This window comes from Rattus norvegicus, chromosome 4 (genome assembly GCF_036323735.1).
Source record: "Rattus norvegicus strain BN/NHsdMcwi chromosome 4, GRCr8, whole genome shotgun sequence".
Classification (NCBI taxonomy): Eukaryota; Metazoa; Chordata; class Mammalia; order Rodentia; family Muridae; genus Rattus; species Rattus norvegicus.
Window position 1 is genome coordinate 15,099,489 of NC_086022.1, and position 13,594 is coordinate 15,113,082.

The window sequence follows — 13,594 nt, forward strand, 5'->3', positions numbered from 1 at the left end:
TAATGTTTGCTTCTAGTTTGGGGTGAAGGATGGGCATACAGAAGAAGAAAGGTTCATGAGAGAGGTCAGGGTAAAGGTGTGGCAGTAAGTGAACATTTAAAGGGTCCTGTCAGGTTACACAGACAGTGGTGTGGAACGTGGTGGCAGAAAGCTGCCTTAAGGTACAGCATGACTAGCAAATCCAGGGCAAGCAAAATGAGAGTCAGCACTGCAAAGAGCTCATGAGAAACAGCATTTAATGCCTAGTGTTTGATAAAGAGCATTTTCTACCTATTTCTACCTTCTGTAAGAGCATTCGGAGTCCAACTCTCCTGTTCCTCAGAGCCCGTGGCCAGGCTTCATTTGCCTCAGTCTTAGTTTTACCATTATGAGTTGATATTCTTCTGTCCTGCCCTCATGGACACTCCAATTTTGTGCTTATTTTGTGAGCCACAGTTGACATTGCATTCCTTTGGTGGTTTGTTAATGTTTGTTAATGTAAAGGGACGGACCATTGAGTCTCAGTAAAGAGGAATGACTCGGGTGCCCAGAGACATGCCTGCCTGCCTGTCTGTGGACAAAAATGATTATTGCTTTCCTTCCTGCATCAGCTGTGTTCTCTAGTTAACATTAATTCTGCTCATTTGGTGTAAAACAGCAAAGTGGGAAACACACCAAATTTGTCAGGCTAATAAACTTAAAAGGACAGTAAACCTTTCATAGTGTCCAATCTTCTGACACCATAAGCTGGTCCTGGGGCACGCGTGTGCTACAAGTTAGACATGTTTACATCAATCCAAGCACAGACCCATCCTCGGTACTTGAGAATTCTCCATTCATGGGTTTTGTTTCATAGAGCTACCTGGGGGGGGGGTGAGATACAGAACACAACTTGCTAACACTCATGAAGATGTTTGCTCACGGGTTGCTCTCAGACGTTATGATAAACCTTTTGCTCAGTGATAACCATAAGTTATGTATCTATCATAACTTAGGAAATTAATGGCCTTGTAAGAGCTCTAATGTTACTTATAATTAGTAAATACTCTTATAAAGGAAGTATCCTAGGACTCAGAAAGGCGTTTTTTCCTATACTATCTTTTTCCACTTGTAAGCATTATTTCTTTTTTACTGTTTCTGATGACAGTGAAGTGTGCTGTTTACTATTGAGACATACATTAATAATTTATTGTATATTACACAAGGAGAAATTTTATATCGAAAACCACTCGGAGGCATTAAAATTGTTTTATCTTCATGTGTAAGCAGGTTGGTTATCGTGTTGCCTTTTGCATATACTTCTTACCCATTTCTTTTCTTTTTTATTAAGATTGTTCTGGGAAAACATTTTACACTTTTCCTCGCACAGAAGAGCCTCCAATTAAGACAATTGCTTGACTAACTTTATCTGAATCAAGTGATTTTTTGGCTTATGTAATGAGAACTTTATTTGCATTTACTTAGTCATATATTCCAGCAACCAATTTGGACCTCTCAATTAAATTTGGAGTTACCTGATCAAGCCTGGAATTTTCATTTCCACATACTGTTTTTATGACTCCTAGTTTTAGATAGTCAGAAGTAAGACTCCAGGGGCAGTTGCACAAAGGAAGGTATTTGTAACTAGATTTTATTTGGTTAGCTCTTTAGTTTAAAAAACCTAATATAAACTGTTTTTGTGGTGTGTGGCTGCTTTTCTTATTTTTATTTACAAGACAGGAATGTATTAAAATAATCTTTGTGGGGCCTTGAAAGATGACACAGTAGGTTGAATGCTTGCTGTTAAAGTGCGAGTACCTGCATTTGGATACCCAGTACCTGCATGAAAGCTAGACGTTTGTGTGCTGGAGACAAGTAGATCCTGGATGCAGGGCATTTACTGGCTATTCAGTTTTACCAGGTTTGGTGAGAGATCCTGCCTCAAAAACTGGACGACAGCAATTCAGGAAGACAATAGGTGTTGACCTCTGGCTTCCACACACATGCCTAGATCCCTGCACACCAGTATCCACCAGATAAAAAAACTCTGTATTAGTAGTGAAGAAATAATGACCTGTAGAAAACAGGGTTTCTGTGGCCAGGCTGACCTCAAACTCAAAATTCTGCTCCTCCAGCTAGTGTTCTAGAACGCATCACGACACCTTCTGCTTCTGTCAGACCTTTAAAACATCAAAATGGCCACTTTTAGATTGCTGACAGAGCTACAAGTCAAAGCTACATAGGACAAAATCTCTTGAGGCCTAATGAGGGCAGAGTGGTTAAGAACTCAAACCACTCCTCAGGAGGACCTGAGTTTGATTTCAAGACCCAAGTCAAGCATCTAGACAAACTCTAGCTCCAGGAAATCTGCCCTCTCTGGCCACTGCAAGCACCTGCATCTCCCTGTACATACTATTGCATGCATGAATGCATGCACACACAAAATTCAAAAGTCATTGTAAAGGACCTTAAAAGTCCTAAGTTCAGCAGTGTGAGCACTTGGTAAGCTCAGCGGTGTGAGCTCCTGTAGAGAGGAGCAGGGTTGGTGAGTTCAGCAGTGTGAGCTCCTGTAGAGAGGTGCAGGGTTGCGTTTTTTGCACCCAGGTGGTCTTAACCTTTGTAACCCAGTTCTCGAGAACCCTGTGCTCTTGTCTCTATGCACTGCTGCATACACACTAGTGCACATGAACTCATGCAGGCACACACAACATTCACACAAAGTACAAACAAAATAGTTTTATTTTCAGGATTTGAAATGTATCACTTCCAAACTTTTCAGAAGTATTGCTGCCTGGGTTTTATCGGCACTGGTTAAGGACCTTGTTATGGTAGCCACATAGTTTCTCAAACCTGAACACTTTCAGAGTGAGTGAGGCACTGTGTCTGAGATTTCCAAGATAAAAATTGGCATAACTGGTTTCTGATGGGGTGGGAGGTAGGCTCCTGACTTCGGTAATAGCAGTAATAGGCAGTTCACTCATCCTAAGCAGTAGGAAAGCTCCGAGCCATCCTATATGAAACCGCCACACCAAGACTATTGATTGGAACATGAACTGGCATTCCTAAAATATTTCCATAACCAATTTTTCACTTCATAGTTTAAAAGCATATTTACTTTGTTTATACAGAGCCACAGTCTAGTAAAGGCATATGCAGCTACATAACGAAAGACTTTGTATTTACATCAAGTCCTGACTGTACACAAGGTAAGAGGAGGCATGTGGAAAAATGAGGTCAGAAACAAGCTTTATTTACACAGGGATAATAAAGATATCAACTCGAATATTCAATAATTTAGCTTTGGGTTGGCTACAAGTTCATGCCGCACCAATCCTGTTTTACAGTAGTTTAAGACTACACTTGGTATTTTCCCTTGGTTCTGTTATTCTTGAAACTTGTAAAGATTCAAAATACTGTAGAGCTTGTTGAACAGCAACATAAATGAGACAATGTACTCAGAGGTCAGTCTCTCACAAAAAATACGTTATATCCAAGTTCTGTTAGGGCGCCAGCCAGTAAGGCCCATAAAGGAATGAAGACATAGGAGAGATTGATGGTAGTAAAGTGTTCCAGTTTAGCACACAGTGCGAGGCAGAAGGCTAACTTCAGTAACATTGCGATGAGGTACCAGGCTTTCTTTTTAATATTGTGTGATCCATGTCGGGGGTCGAAGCCAGACTTACACCGTCCAGCCATTTTCACAATCAGCATGACGAGAAGGATAGTGTCAAATATCCAGACTGGAATAAATATGAGGAACCAGTTCCAGGGTGCCTTCTCATCCAGTTTCAACACCAACATGATGAGGAAGAGCAGTGTGAACAGCCAGGTGAGCAGTACTCTCTGGGCCAAGGACATTCTCATTTAAACAGGTTAAAAAGGCTGTTTCAGGGATGAAGGAAGGGAGACACACCCTGAAAAGACACAAAGGTCAGACTTTGATAGCAGACATCACTGATTCCTAGCAGAGTTGGCTGCCTCTGCTCCTCAGATTCTCTAATTTAGGAAACATTCTAGCACTCACCAGCTATTTTTGTATGTCCGTACACACACACACACACACACCCATACTTCCAATTCTGAATCCTGTGTGTGTGTGGATACTGCAAGTGCCCTCAGTGTTGAAAGTGGCAGATTCGGCTGGAGTGCAGTTTGAGCACTTGCAAGCCTCCCAGCAGTGGGTGCTGGGAACAGCTCTCCAGTCGTCTGTAGGAGCAGCCTATGTTTACTGTGAAGCTCTCTTTTTAGCCACTGCCACCATTTCTTACAGTCATGCTGACTTATTAAGATGTTTAGTGTGGACACTGAGTGGGAACTTCATTCAAGAGCAGCTGGTTCCTTCTCAGTGTAATCAAGTCCAAGTCATGACTTTACTGCACCTCAGGGATGTTCTCAACCTCTCTGCATACTTGCCAACCTAGAGTTTTGCATTTAATTTTGAGAGGTGCTAAAATAAAGCACCCGAGGTCAACACAATGAAACATGTTTTATGAGCCAGGATTTCTGTGTAGCCCTGGCTGTCCCAGAACTTGATTTGTAGACCAAGCTGGCATCAAAGTCAGTGGTCTACTTGCCTCTCTTCAGTGCTGGGGTTAAAGGCACGTGCCACCACTGCCTGGTGCATCGTGAGGTCTGTAAGGACAGAATGACTGATACAGACTGTAAGAATAGCAAGACTGCAAAGGTGTCACTGGGCTAAACCATCCAGACAGGACTGGTAACTATACTTTCACATAATCCTTGTTTCTTGAATTTTTAAAGTATTTCCTTGTTAGAGCAGACCACTGAAAAACTTAGGATTTTGTTACCACCTAGTTTTTAATGACTCAATGACAGTGATAACTTTTATATCACTGTTCTCTCTTCTATTTTAAAATAGATTGTTTTTTTAAAAACTTTTTATGTATATGTCTCCATGTGTATGCCACATGTGCAAATGACCATGGAGCCCAGAAAAAAAATGTCCAGTGCTAAGATTCTCTCTGAATGTGAACTTTATCTGGTATCCCTGGTTGATGCTACAGTTACAGGCAGTACTGCAGATTGAATTCAGGTCCTCAGGAAGAGCAGCAAGCATTTTTAACTACTAAGCCATCTCTCTATTACCCAGGACCCTAAAGTCTGTTACTTTAGGGTGCATCCTTACGTTTGGAAAGCCCAGTACCCACTCACTGCCAGAAAATTTTCAATTTCTCTATTTTTTTCAATGCTAATGTCACTAATAATTCTTAAGAACTTCTACTATCAGTTGTGAACACATTAACATATCTTAGCTTCAGGTATAAAGATGCATTATATCTAATTTTCAGAAATGGATTTACAATTCAAGATTTTTTAAAAATCGAAACCTTGTGACCATTAAGAAGAAGGGTAGAAACAACAGGGAATCAGAAGGCAAACTACATGCTGTTTTTTTTTTTTTTTTTTTCCTTTTCTTTTTTTTGGAGCTGGGGACCGAACCCAGGGCCTTGAGCTTGCTAGGCAAGCGCTCTACCACTGAGCTAAATCCCCAACCCTACATGCTATTGACTAAGGCAACTTACTCAACAGAGGGCAAGGAAATGCAAACAGCTGAGTAACATTTTATTCCTTTGACTCCACGGAGAAGAAAATGAAATGAAGGACATGAGACCGTGAGAGGAACAAGGAGAAAAATCTCGCTCCCTCCTTCCACCATACAGGTCCTGAGACTGAGCTCAGGTCATCAGCCTTGGTGGCAAGTGCAGCATTTACCTGCTGAGCTCTTACCATCCCAGGAAGAAATATCTAGAAAGTGATCTCCGTGATAAAGCCACCAGCAACTGAGAGAGTGAAGACAATAAGCTCCAGAGAAGGGAGAGATCACTGACTGTAGAGGTAAACAGAAGGTGTGGGTGCTAGCAAGATGCAGGAAGAGCTGAAGACTGGCTACAAAGACCAACTGCACAACGGTGTGGCCAATCTATTGCTAAAGTCTGCCATCTCCAGGGCCGTGGGTAAAGTCCACACTGCTGCAGCTCAGGACTTAGATGCTGATGTATCACTGCCTTCTCACACCCATAAATCTGCATTTTGGTTAGTTTGCAAACGCTTTGGACTGCAGGAAATTTGGCTTTTAGGGAGGCTTTCTTTTTGAGACAAATCTCACTACATAGCCTGGCTTGCCTAGAACTTTGCTTATATAGACCAGCCTGGCCTTGAACTCAAAAGAGCTACCTGATTACTCTGCTGGGACTAAAGGCACAGGGGTAGAAGAGAACTGTTGACACTAGGCTAAGTCTTGGAAGGCAATTTTCTGTACCAGTTCTTCCAGGAAGGATACCGAATGAGATTAAATTTGGAAGTAGAGGTGGAGATGTGGGCAGGCTGCTTAATTAAACCTGTGAATTATGTTCACTCAGTCCCAACCTCTGAGGTGGTCAATTTAAAGAACCTTTAATGAAGTTTGTGGTCATTAATACCCTTGAACACAATTTTTTTATATGCTTCAGGATAATACAAACTTCAATCTCCCCATCCCCCCCTTTAAGGAACAAGAACCAAGTCGAGTGCAATGACCAGGCATTTAGGACAAGAGATGTCAGGGCCTAAGCTTATTGAGGTTACAAGTTTATTGTTGTGGGTCGAAACAGAACTTAGTTGTAGAAAAATACTCTCAACAATGGAGATGACCTTACTGATATTTAACTAACGTTTAGGATTGCATACGCTGGACTAAAATGGTGATACAAGATTCCAAATTTATTAAGATATCTTAATTGTTCTAATATAATTAATTTTTTTTAAACCACCACTTTCTAAGGGTTGGTCAGAGGCACTCGCTCTCCAGGCCTAAGATCTGCTCAACAGATAGTTTCCACTTAAGGTGGTTTTACCTGTACAGAAGGTTTTTTGCTCGTATGATTCCGGATCCATTGCTGAAACCCTGATTCAGAGCCTTTTTCCCACATGGAAACACACAGGCCTCTTATTCTAACACCTGCATCTTGTAATCAGTTGTGTGCAGTGGACTCACCCAAGGTCCTTCCCATACCATTTTATTTCCCTTCTCCCGCTACTCAATACTCTTCTAAACGAACTCTCCTTACCCAAAGACCTCTGTTTAATCAGCTTACATCTTGTCAAAATAAGTGGCCTCGCTGTTTAAAACTTGGTGGACTTTAGGGTTCATCTGCCGTGGAACCTCAGGATCCTGCTAAACTAGCCTGGTCTTTGATTTGGAAATGCTTATGGTGCTTTCGTGGGGCTGTCCGGTCTCACCCAAACTCATGCTGGAATTTAATGCGGCGTTTGCAAGATGCACCCCATAGCCGTCGTGCAACGCGCCCCGCAAGCCAGTGTGGCCGCAGTCTGAAGGGGTGAGGGTCACCCGGAGGCAGCGCCGCGGCAACAACAGGGCAAGGGCCGAGCTCCAGACTCACCTGGTAGCGCGGCTGGCGGGAGAGCCGAGAGGGCATCGAAGGTCGGGAAATACGCCAGTTTGGATCCTAGTCCTCTTCCACACTTTTCCCCCCATTAAATTCTTAGGCCCTCACATGATAATTAAGGAGAAGATATAGTTCCGCCTCTCCAAACCGCCGCAGCGGAGGCCCTCCACACCTCAGGGTTCCGCCCACATCCGGGGCTGTTCCGGCCGCGCTTGGCCTATCCCGAAGAGCGGAGCGGACACCAGCCTGCGTTCTCAGACCCATTCCTCTCGCTCATTGGTTCATTTGGCCGCCAGTAACTGACCGCCCTCCTTTCTGGTTCGGCAATGACCGCGCCTCCTGGGCCCGCCTCTTAGTCTTATAGGTTGAAAGAAGAGTCAGTTTTCCGCTCCCGCCCGCCGTCGGTCCCGCCCTCGCTCAACCTGGCATCCCCGCCCCGCTCGCCCCGCCCCCTCAACTTGCAGGCGGCGGCGCAGACTCCGTGGCCAGGCAAGGAGCAGGGGCGGGACCCGGCGCTCCTGGAGACGGAGCGCGGTGCGGGCGGCGCGAGGGTGGAGGCAGAGCGCCGCCGGTGGCGGGGCTGTAGCACTTCGGGCTCCAGCGGCGGCGCTAGCCTTCGAGACTCTGCGCGTCTCCTAGCCGCTTCCCAGCGGCGCGGCGCCGGCGGCTAAGGTAAGCGCCACAGTTCCACGCTCTGCGGGCCATGTGGAGGTCGCCGCGCTCTGACAGGATCCCAGGGCTGTGTGGACCGGGCGGCGGAGCGGCGGGCGGGATGGGGACGCGGGCTCTGGGGTCAGCCAGGCGCCCCCTGCCACGGGCACCTGCGGGCCCCGCTCGGCCGCGGCCCCCTCCCACCGCTGGGGCGAGGCGGCTGCAGGCCGGAGCTCGGCACGGTGTGGGTGCCCGCGCCTCTGCGCTCCTCCGGCTTTGGGTCGCACGGTCCCCAGAGGGCGCGTGGGGGCGGCGGGTGGCCCGGCCCTGGCCCACGCGAGGTCCTCTAGCGGCCCGAGGCGCGGGCTCGCGGAGCGGTCGCCCTGCGGTGCAGGCACTGCCCGCGCGGAAGGGCAGCCCTGGCGCACTGGAGTTGCGGCTCCTACAGCGACTGCGGAGGGGCGGCTGCCGGAGTCCGGTGCGTGGGCCTTGCAGGGCATTTCAGGTCTGCAAACAATGCCATGGTCCATAGGCATGCTTCACCTTGTTTCTGCCTCGTGTTGACAGCCAGCCTTCTAGTATTGTTCTGGTATTGTGCTTTCTAACTCATCACCGCCCTGTTAAACTTCAGAAATCATGTTGTTAACCATTTTATTTTTATCCCGATAACACCAACGAACTGCATTAACGTGCTACTGGGAAAATACAATGTGGAACAATTAATTAATCTCCGTGTAGGTTTTACATACTTGGGTGTATGTAAATTAGGTATGCAATTTACGATTGTTGTGTCAGTGGTAGATCTTGCTTACTTTGATGTTACTTTACCGATAATACTTTTGTAATTTTTTATTGCTTTCATCAAACATTATTATTATTATTATTTCTTCTTCTTTTTTGATTATGAATGATTATGAATTTGCTAGGTACTTTCATAAAAACTTTTTTCTAACACTGGACTTCCACATGCAGGTCCTAGCTCAGGTCCTAACTTAGGTTTGGCACTATAGATTGAAAGAGACAGAAACGGGTATTCCTGTGAGTTTTATGGCTCAGGCTCTAGAGGAAAGGAGTTGGGAGGTCCGGGTACACTGAACTATGTCTGGAACCAGAAAACAACAAACAACAAGGTGGTTCCAGGAAATTTCTTAAGTTTTTCCCCCTTTGGAAGTAGTCAGCCTCCTGCACAGGGAAGCTGTTGAGTTCATTCGATAGTACCAATACTGTTCAATGTTGGGTGTTGAGGGTTCTGATTCTTACCATATTGCAGTAGGTCATAAAAAAGTATTCGTTTCGGGGCTGGGGATTTAGCTCAGTGGTAGAGCGCTTACCTAGGAAGCACAAGGCCCTGGGTTCGGTCCCCAGCTCCGAAAAAAAGAACCAAAAAAAAAAAAAAAAAGTATTCGTTTCAAGTGCATCTAACAGTGTGGGCACTCCTGCATAGTCAAGCCTGCAAGAGTTAAATATTTTAAAGGCCAGATTGGCACCGGAGAGCTGATGCTAAAAATAAAGATGACCTGAACAGTTTTTAAGTGGAAACCTTTTTGGCTAGTCCATTTCTTGTGTAGTTGTAAGGAATACGTAAATACGTAATGCGTCTGTGGTCAGTAAAAGAATTTATGTTAATATGTTGAAAAAAATGAAGATCATAAATTAGTCGGATTATTTATATGTCACTTGATCCAATGACTAATTACTATTTTCTATTTTATAACTTAGATTTCGTTAACTCATTGAGATTTTAATGGTAATGAGTTGATAGATTTACTTATAATCCACTTGATTACAAGGATTACATTTCGAATATGCTTTAGGACTACAGTAAAATGGGAGTAGACTTGGTAGTAAGAGACTAATAAGTAGAAGACAACAGTGTTGCCAAGTGAGAAAGGGAATCCAAGCTCTTTCTCTTGTAACACTTTCAGACCACCCTGTAAACGCAGTGTGGAAGATGTAGGGATGAAGTCTGTCACTGTCACTGTCCTTAGGAGTCACCGGTTTAAGAGGAGAGATACTTAAACAAAGGATAGTACCTCATCGTATTGTGACAGTGTGTGGACTGACTTTGTGGAGAGTTTAAAGGATAGGTACCTGGGCCAAGTGTGGTAGCACACGCCTTTAATTCTATCTAGGTTTTGAGAGGCAGAGGCAGGGAGATGTCTGAGTTCTGGGACAGCCAAGTCTACATAGTGAGACCTTTTTCTAAGCACTAACAACAAAAACCAAACCAAAGGGGGGGGGGCGGTTAGAGAGATGGCTCAGTGGTTAAGAGCACTGGCTGCTCTTCCAAAGGACCAGGGTTCAGTTCCCAGAACTCACATGGCTGCTCATTACTATCTGTAACTCTAGTCCCAGGAGACCCAACATCCTCACACAGACATACATGCAGGCAAAATATCAATGTAAATGAAAAAAAAAATGGAAAAAGCCAAACCAAAACAAGACATAGTTACTGGAGTTTGAATACCAGTTGCTCTTTTTAACTGTGAATATGGTACCACATCAGGTTCCTTATTTGTTTAACAGAGAGGATAGTACTTCTCAGTGTATATTAAGCACTAAATAAAATATATCAGGATAAGCACTGAACAAAGAAGAAAGAACATGTATCTTTTTTAAGAGCATGATTGGGAGGTCCAGGGAGGAGCTTTCTTTTGAGCACTGGAGGCTTACGTAGTTTCCATAAATAGGGAAGGAAGGAAGATTCTCCATACAGGAGAAGGCAGTCTCACAACACGAGTCTAGATTGAGAGAATGGGAATTGTAGCTTTATATATAAGCCCTTGTGAATACCATCAATAAATGCTAATTTGCATAGGTCAGGTCTAAGCCGTGAGAGTGTCCAGTCTAGGCTGTGTGAGTATATCCACTTTTGAAGGTCAGAAATTGCAAACTTAAATAATAAATCATTTTAGTTACTTTTTTTTGTTACTGTGACAAAACACCATGACCAAAAGCAACTTATGAAAGAAAGTATTTAATTTGTGGCATGGTTCTATAGGTTGAGAGTCCTGGTGTGGGGAGTCTGGTGTCAGGCAGCCATGTAGGGCCCTGAAATAGCAGCTGAGAACTTGCAAGTCGATCCACAAAGCAGTGAGGCAGAAAAGAAAGAGAAACTGGTAGTAAATGGGTTTTCACCCCCAAATGAAGTACTCCTCCAACAAGGCCATCCCCTCTAGTTCTTCTCTAACACTTGCTAACTGGAGGGCCATTCTCCAGTTCAATGTTCAATTACGCAGCCTGTGGGGACCATTCTCACTTAAACCATCACGTACACTTAGAGAAGCTCTCGTCTGTTGTGAAATTTCGCCTACTACTTCTCCATCCACACTTACTTTCCAAGTGCCTATTCAGTGCATTTTTTAAACATGTCTGGCCAGTCAGGCATCTCACCATTTCATCGAGCTTTTCCCTTCTAAGCCGTAAATGAAGACAACAAAGTGCTCCCAGAGGCACTTGCGCTGTATTTTCCCTTCTTTATGTAGGAATCTTCAAGTGGCCTTTGTTGTCCCTAATCTCTACTCTACAAAGGAGTCTAGAAACTTCTTTATCAGCCGACTTCCTTTCTTTCTCTCTTCGTTTTTTTATTTTATTTTAAAATATTTTTTTGGTCCTTTTTGAAATCAGGGTCTCATTATGTAGCTTTGGATGACCTGGAACTCCATATAAGTAAGATTGTCCTTGAACTCAGAGACTCTCCTTCCTCTGTCTGGGACTGAAGGTATGTGCCTTGTGCCAGCACAGCCAGCTTACGATCTTAAAACCAGCTTTGGATACATGGTGGGACCTCACCTGAAACTGAGAGGAAGACTCCCTGTTTACATTTCTCACATTAGCACGGGACTCTGCACGCACTGTGTTCTTAAAACTGAACCATCGCCTGATCACCAGAAGTAGCTGACTAAGATGCAAATACATTTAGGACAGCTGTGTTTTCAGTTCAGGTTGTTAGTGGTGTGCAAGTGGCTGAAAAAAAAACGCAGAGGTTAGTTTGCAAAGAAAAATGCTGACTGCTTCCTAAAGCAGGTATTTTTTATGAGCACAAGGCAAGAAAGAAAATAGGCTGGATTTAATTCTGAGTAGTGAACATGAACTGGGGCCGGAAATGGCTGTGGCTGAAGAACTCCCTGATAATAATCATAGCTAGATTAAATTTGACATTTAGTGAGAGGAAGTAAAGAATGCAGTCTTCTGAATGTAGAAGCAGTAGAAGAATTATTAGGAGTTTATCTGCAGAAATATTGAAGAGCAATAGCAGGCACCGATAACACTCAATAAAAAAACCTCAAGTGAGCTATTATTAAAACAGGACTATAGGACCTGAAAAAACAGAGATAGAGATAGCAGACATTTATGAAAGATATTTAAAAGTTATGTACACAAGTTTCAATCTTCTGTACATTGAGGTTTAGGTCTAAATTCTGTCATTGACCAATTCAGCAGCTCTGGGTTCATTCTGTAATTTTTTTTTTTTTGAAGTTTGGTTTTATTCTTGAAGTATAGATGTCCATCTTGTTATACTTTAGTCTTAAAAAGAAATTTAAGTGAGCTATTAGATGCCCTGACATAGTGTTTGGTTTATTAGACGTATTCAAAAGCTAATTGTTGTGATTATTTGACCACATTGAAGTTTAAAAAACTGTCTGGCGGAAATGCCACATATCTTCAATCCCAGCACTGAGGAGGCAGAGGCTGGCTGATCTTTGTGAGTTTGGGGCCAGCCTGGTTGTTGTAGTGAGTTCTAGGACAGCCAGGGCTACATAATAAGGCAACCCTGACTCAAAACAAAAACAACAAACAAAACAAAGAGAAAACTCTAGAAAAGGGTAACAGAACCAGAAAATGTCGGACAGGAGAATAACTCAAGAAGAGCAGTACTCTGCTAAGTCACTCATGGATAGAGTTCAGAGAAAAATTATAGGGCTACATATGTATGGAGAGAGTTTAATGTTCTTAATGTCAAAAACATAAACTTGGGCTGGAGGAATAGCTCAGCGATTTAGAGCACTGACTGCTCTTCCAGAGGTCCTGAGTTCAAATTCTAGCAACCACATGGTGGCTCACAACCATCTGTAATGGGATCTGATGCCTTCTTCTGGTGCGTATTAAGACTTGAACAGTGTATTTATACACATACATAAAATAAACAAATCTTTAAAAAACCGATAAACTTACTGAAACTGGTCTCAGCAATGTGATTAAAGTTTATAGATAAAGGGACTTATTTTCCTCAAGCGTCTATCTTATTTCTAAAGTGTTCTTCCTGTGTTTGTGTGTGATATGTATATATGCATTTGTGTTTATGGGGTGGAGTCATGCACAGGAACATGTTTGTATATAAACATAGGCCAGAAGTTGTCACTGAGTGTCCTCCTCACTGGACCTGGAGCTTACTGATGTGGGTGACCAGCCTTTCTACTCTGGCGATGTGCACGGATGACATGTGGACTGCACCTGGTTTTACTGGGTTTCGGGAACAGATCTGAGATTCTCATGCTCGTAGAGTAGGTGGAAGTTGAACCATCTCCTGGACCCTTATTTCTAAAATATTTAATAGACATTAATTATTTCATTTTCAA

The 13,594-nt window shown here is 43.6% G+C and overlaps 2 protein-coding genes across 8 annotated transcripts in view; one reads left to right on the forward strand and one right to left on the reverse strand.

Annotated features, from left to right (window-relative positions):
• Positions 1-2,679: 2,679 nt before the first annotated feature.
• Positions 2,680-7,535, reverse strand: Tmem60 (transmembrane protein 60). Its single transcript, NM_001191610.1, has 2 exons — positions 7,359-7,535; positions 2,680-3,872 (listed from the first exon to the last, which is right to left on the reverse strand). Exon 2 carries the CDS (start codon positions 3,820-3,822, stop codon positions 3,421-3,423), a length of 402 nt encoding a protein of 133 aa, NP_001178539.1. The 5' UTR covers positions 3,823-3,872; positions 7,359-7,535; the 3' UTR covers positions 2,680-3,420.
• Positions 7,536-7,852: 317 nt separating this feature from the next.
• Phtf2 (putative homeodomain transcription factor 2) overlaps positions 7,853-13,594 on the forward strand; it is a 115,343-nt gene continuing 109,601 nt past the window's right edge. For 3 of the 7 annotated variants that reach the window (XM_063285713.1, XM_063285714.1, XM_063285712.1), the window contains exon 1: positions 7,856-8,036. The gene's annotated coding sequence lies outside the window, so the exon portion shown is untranslated. Of the gene's footprint in view, positions 8,037-13,594 lie in introns of all 7 variants that reach the window. The other 4 variants (XM_063285715.1, XM_063285711.1, XM_063285710.1 and 1 more) reach the window with 4 other exon arrangements.

Excerpts from the sequence above, each read along its gene's own strand:
- Tmem60 (NM_001191610.1), bottom strand. The coding sequence starts at position 3,822 with ATGAGAATGTCCTTGGCCCAGAGAGTACTGCTCACCTGGCTGTTCACA.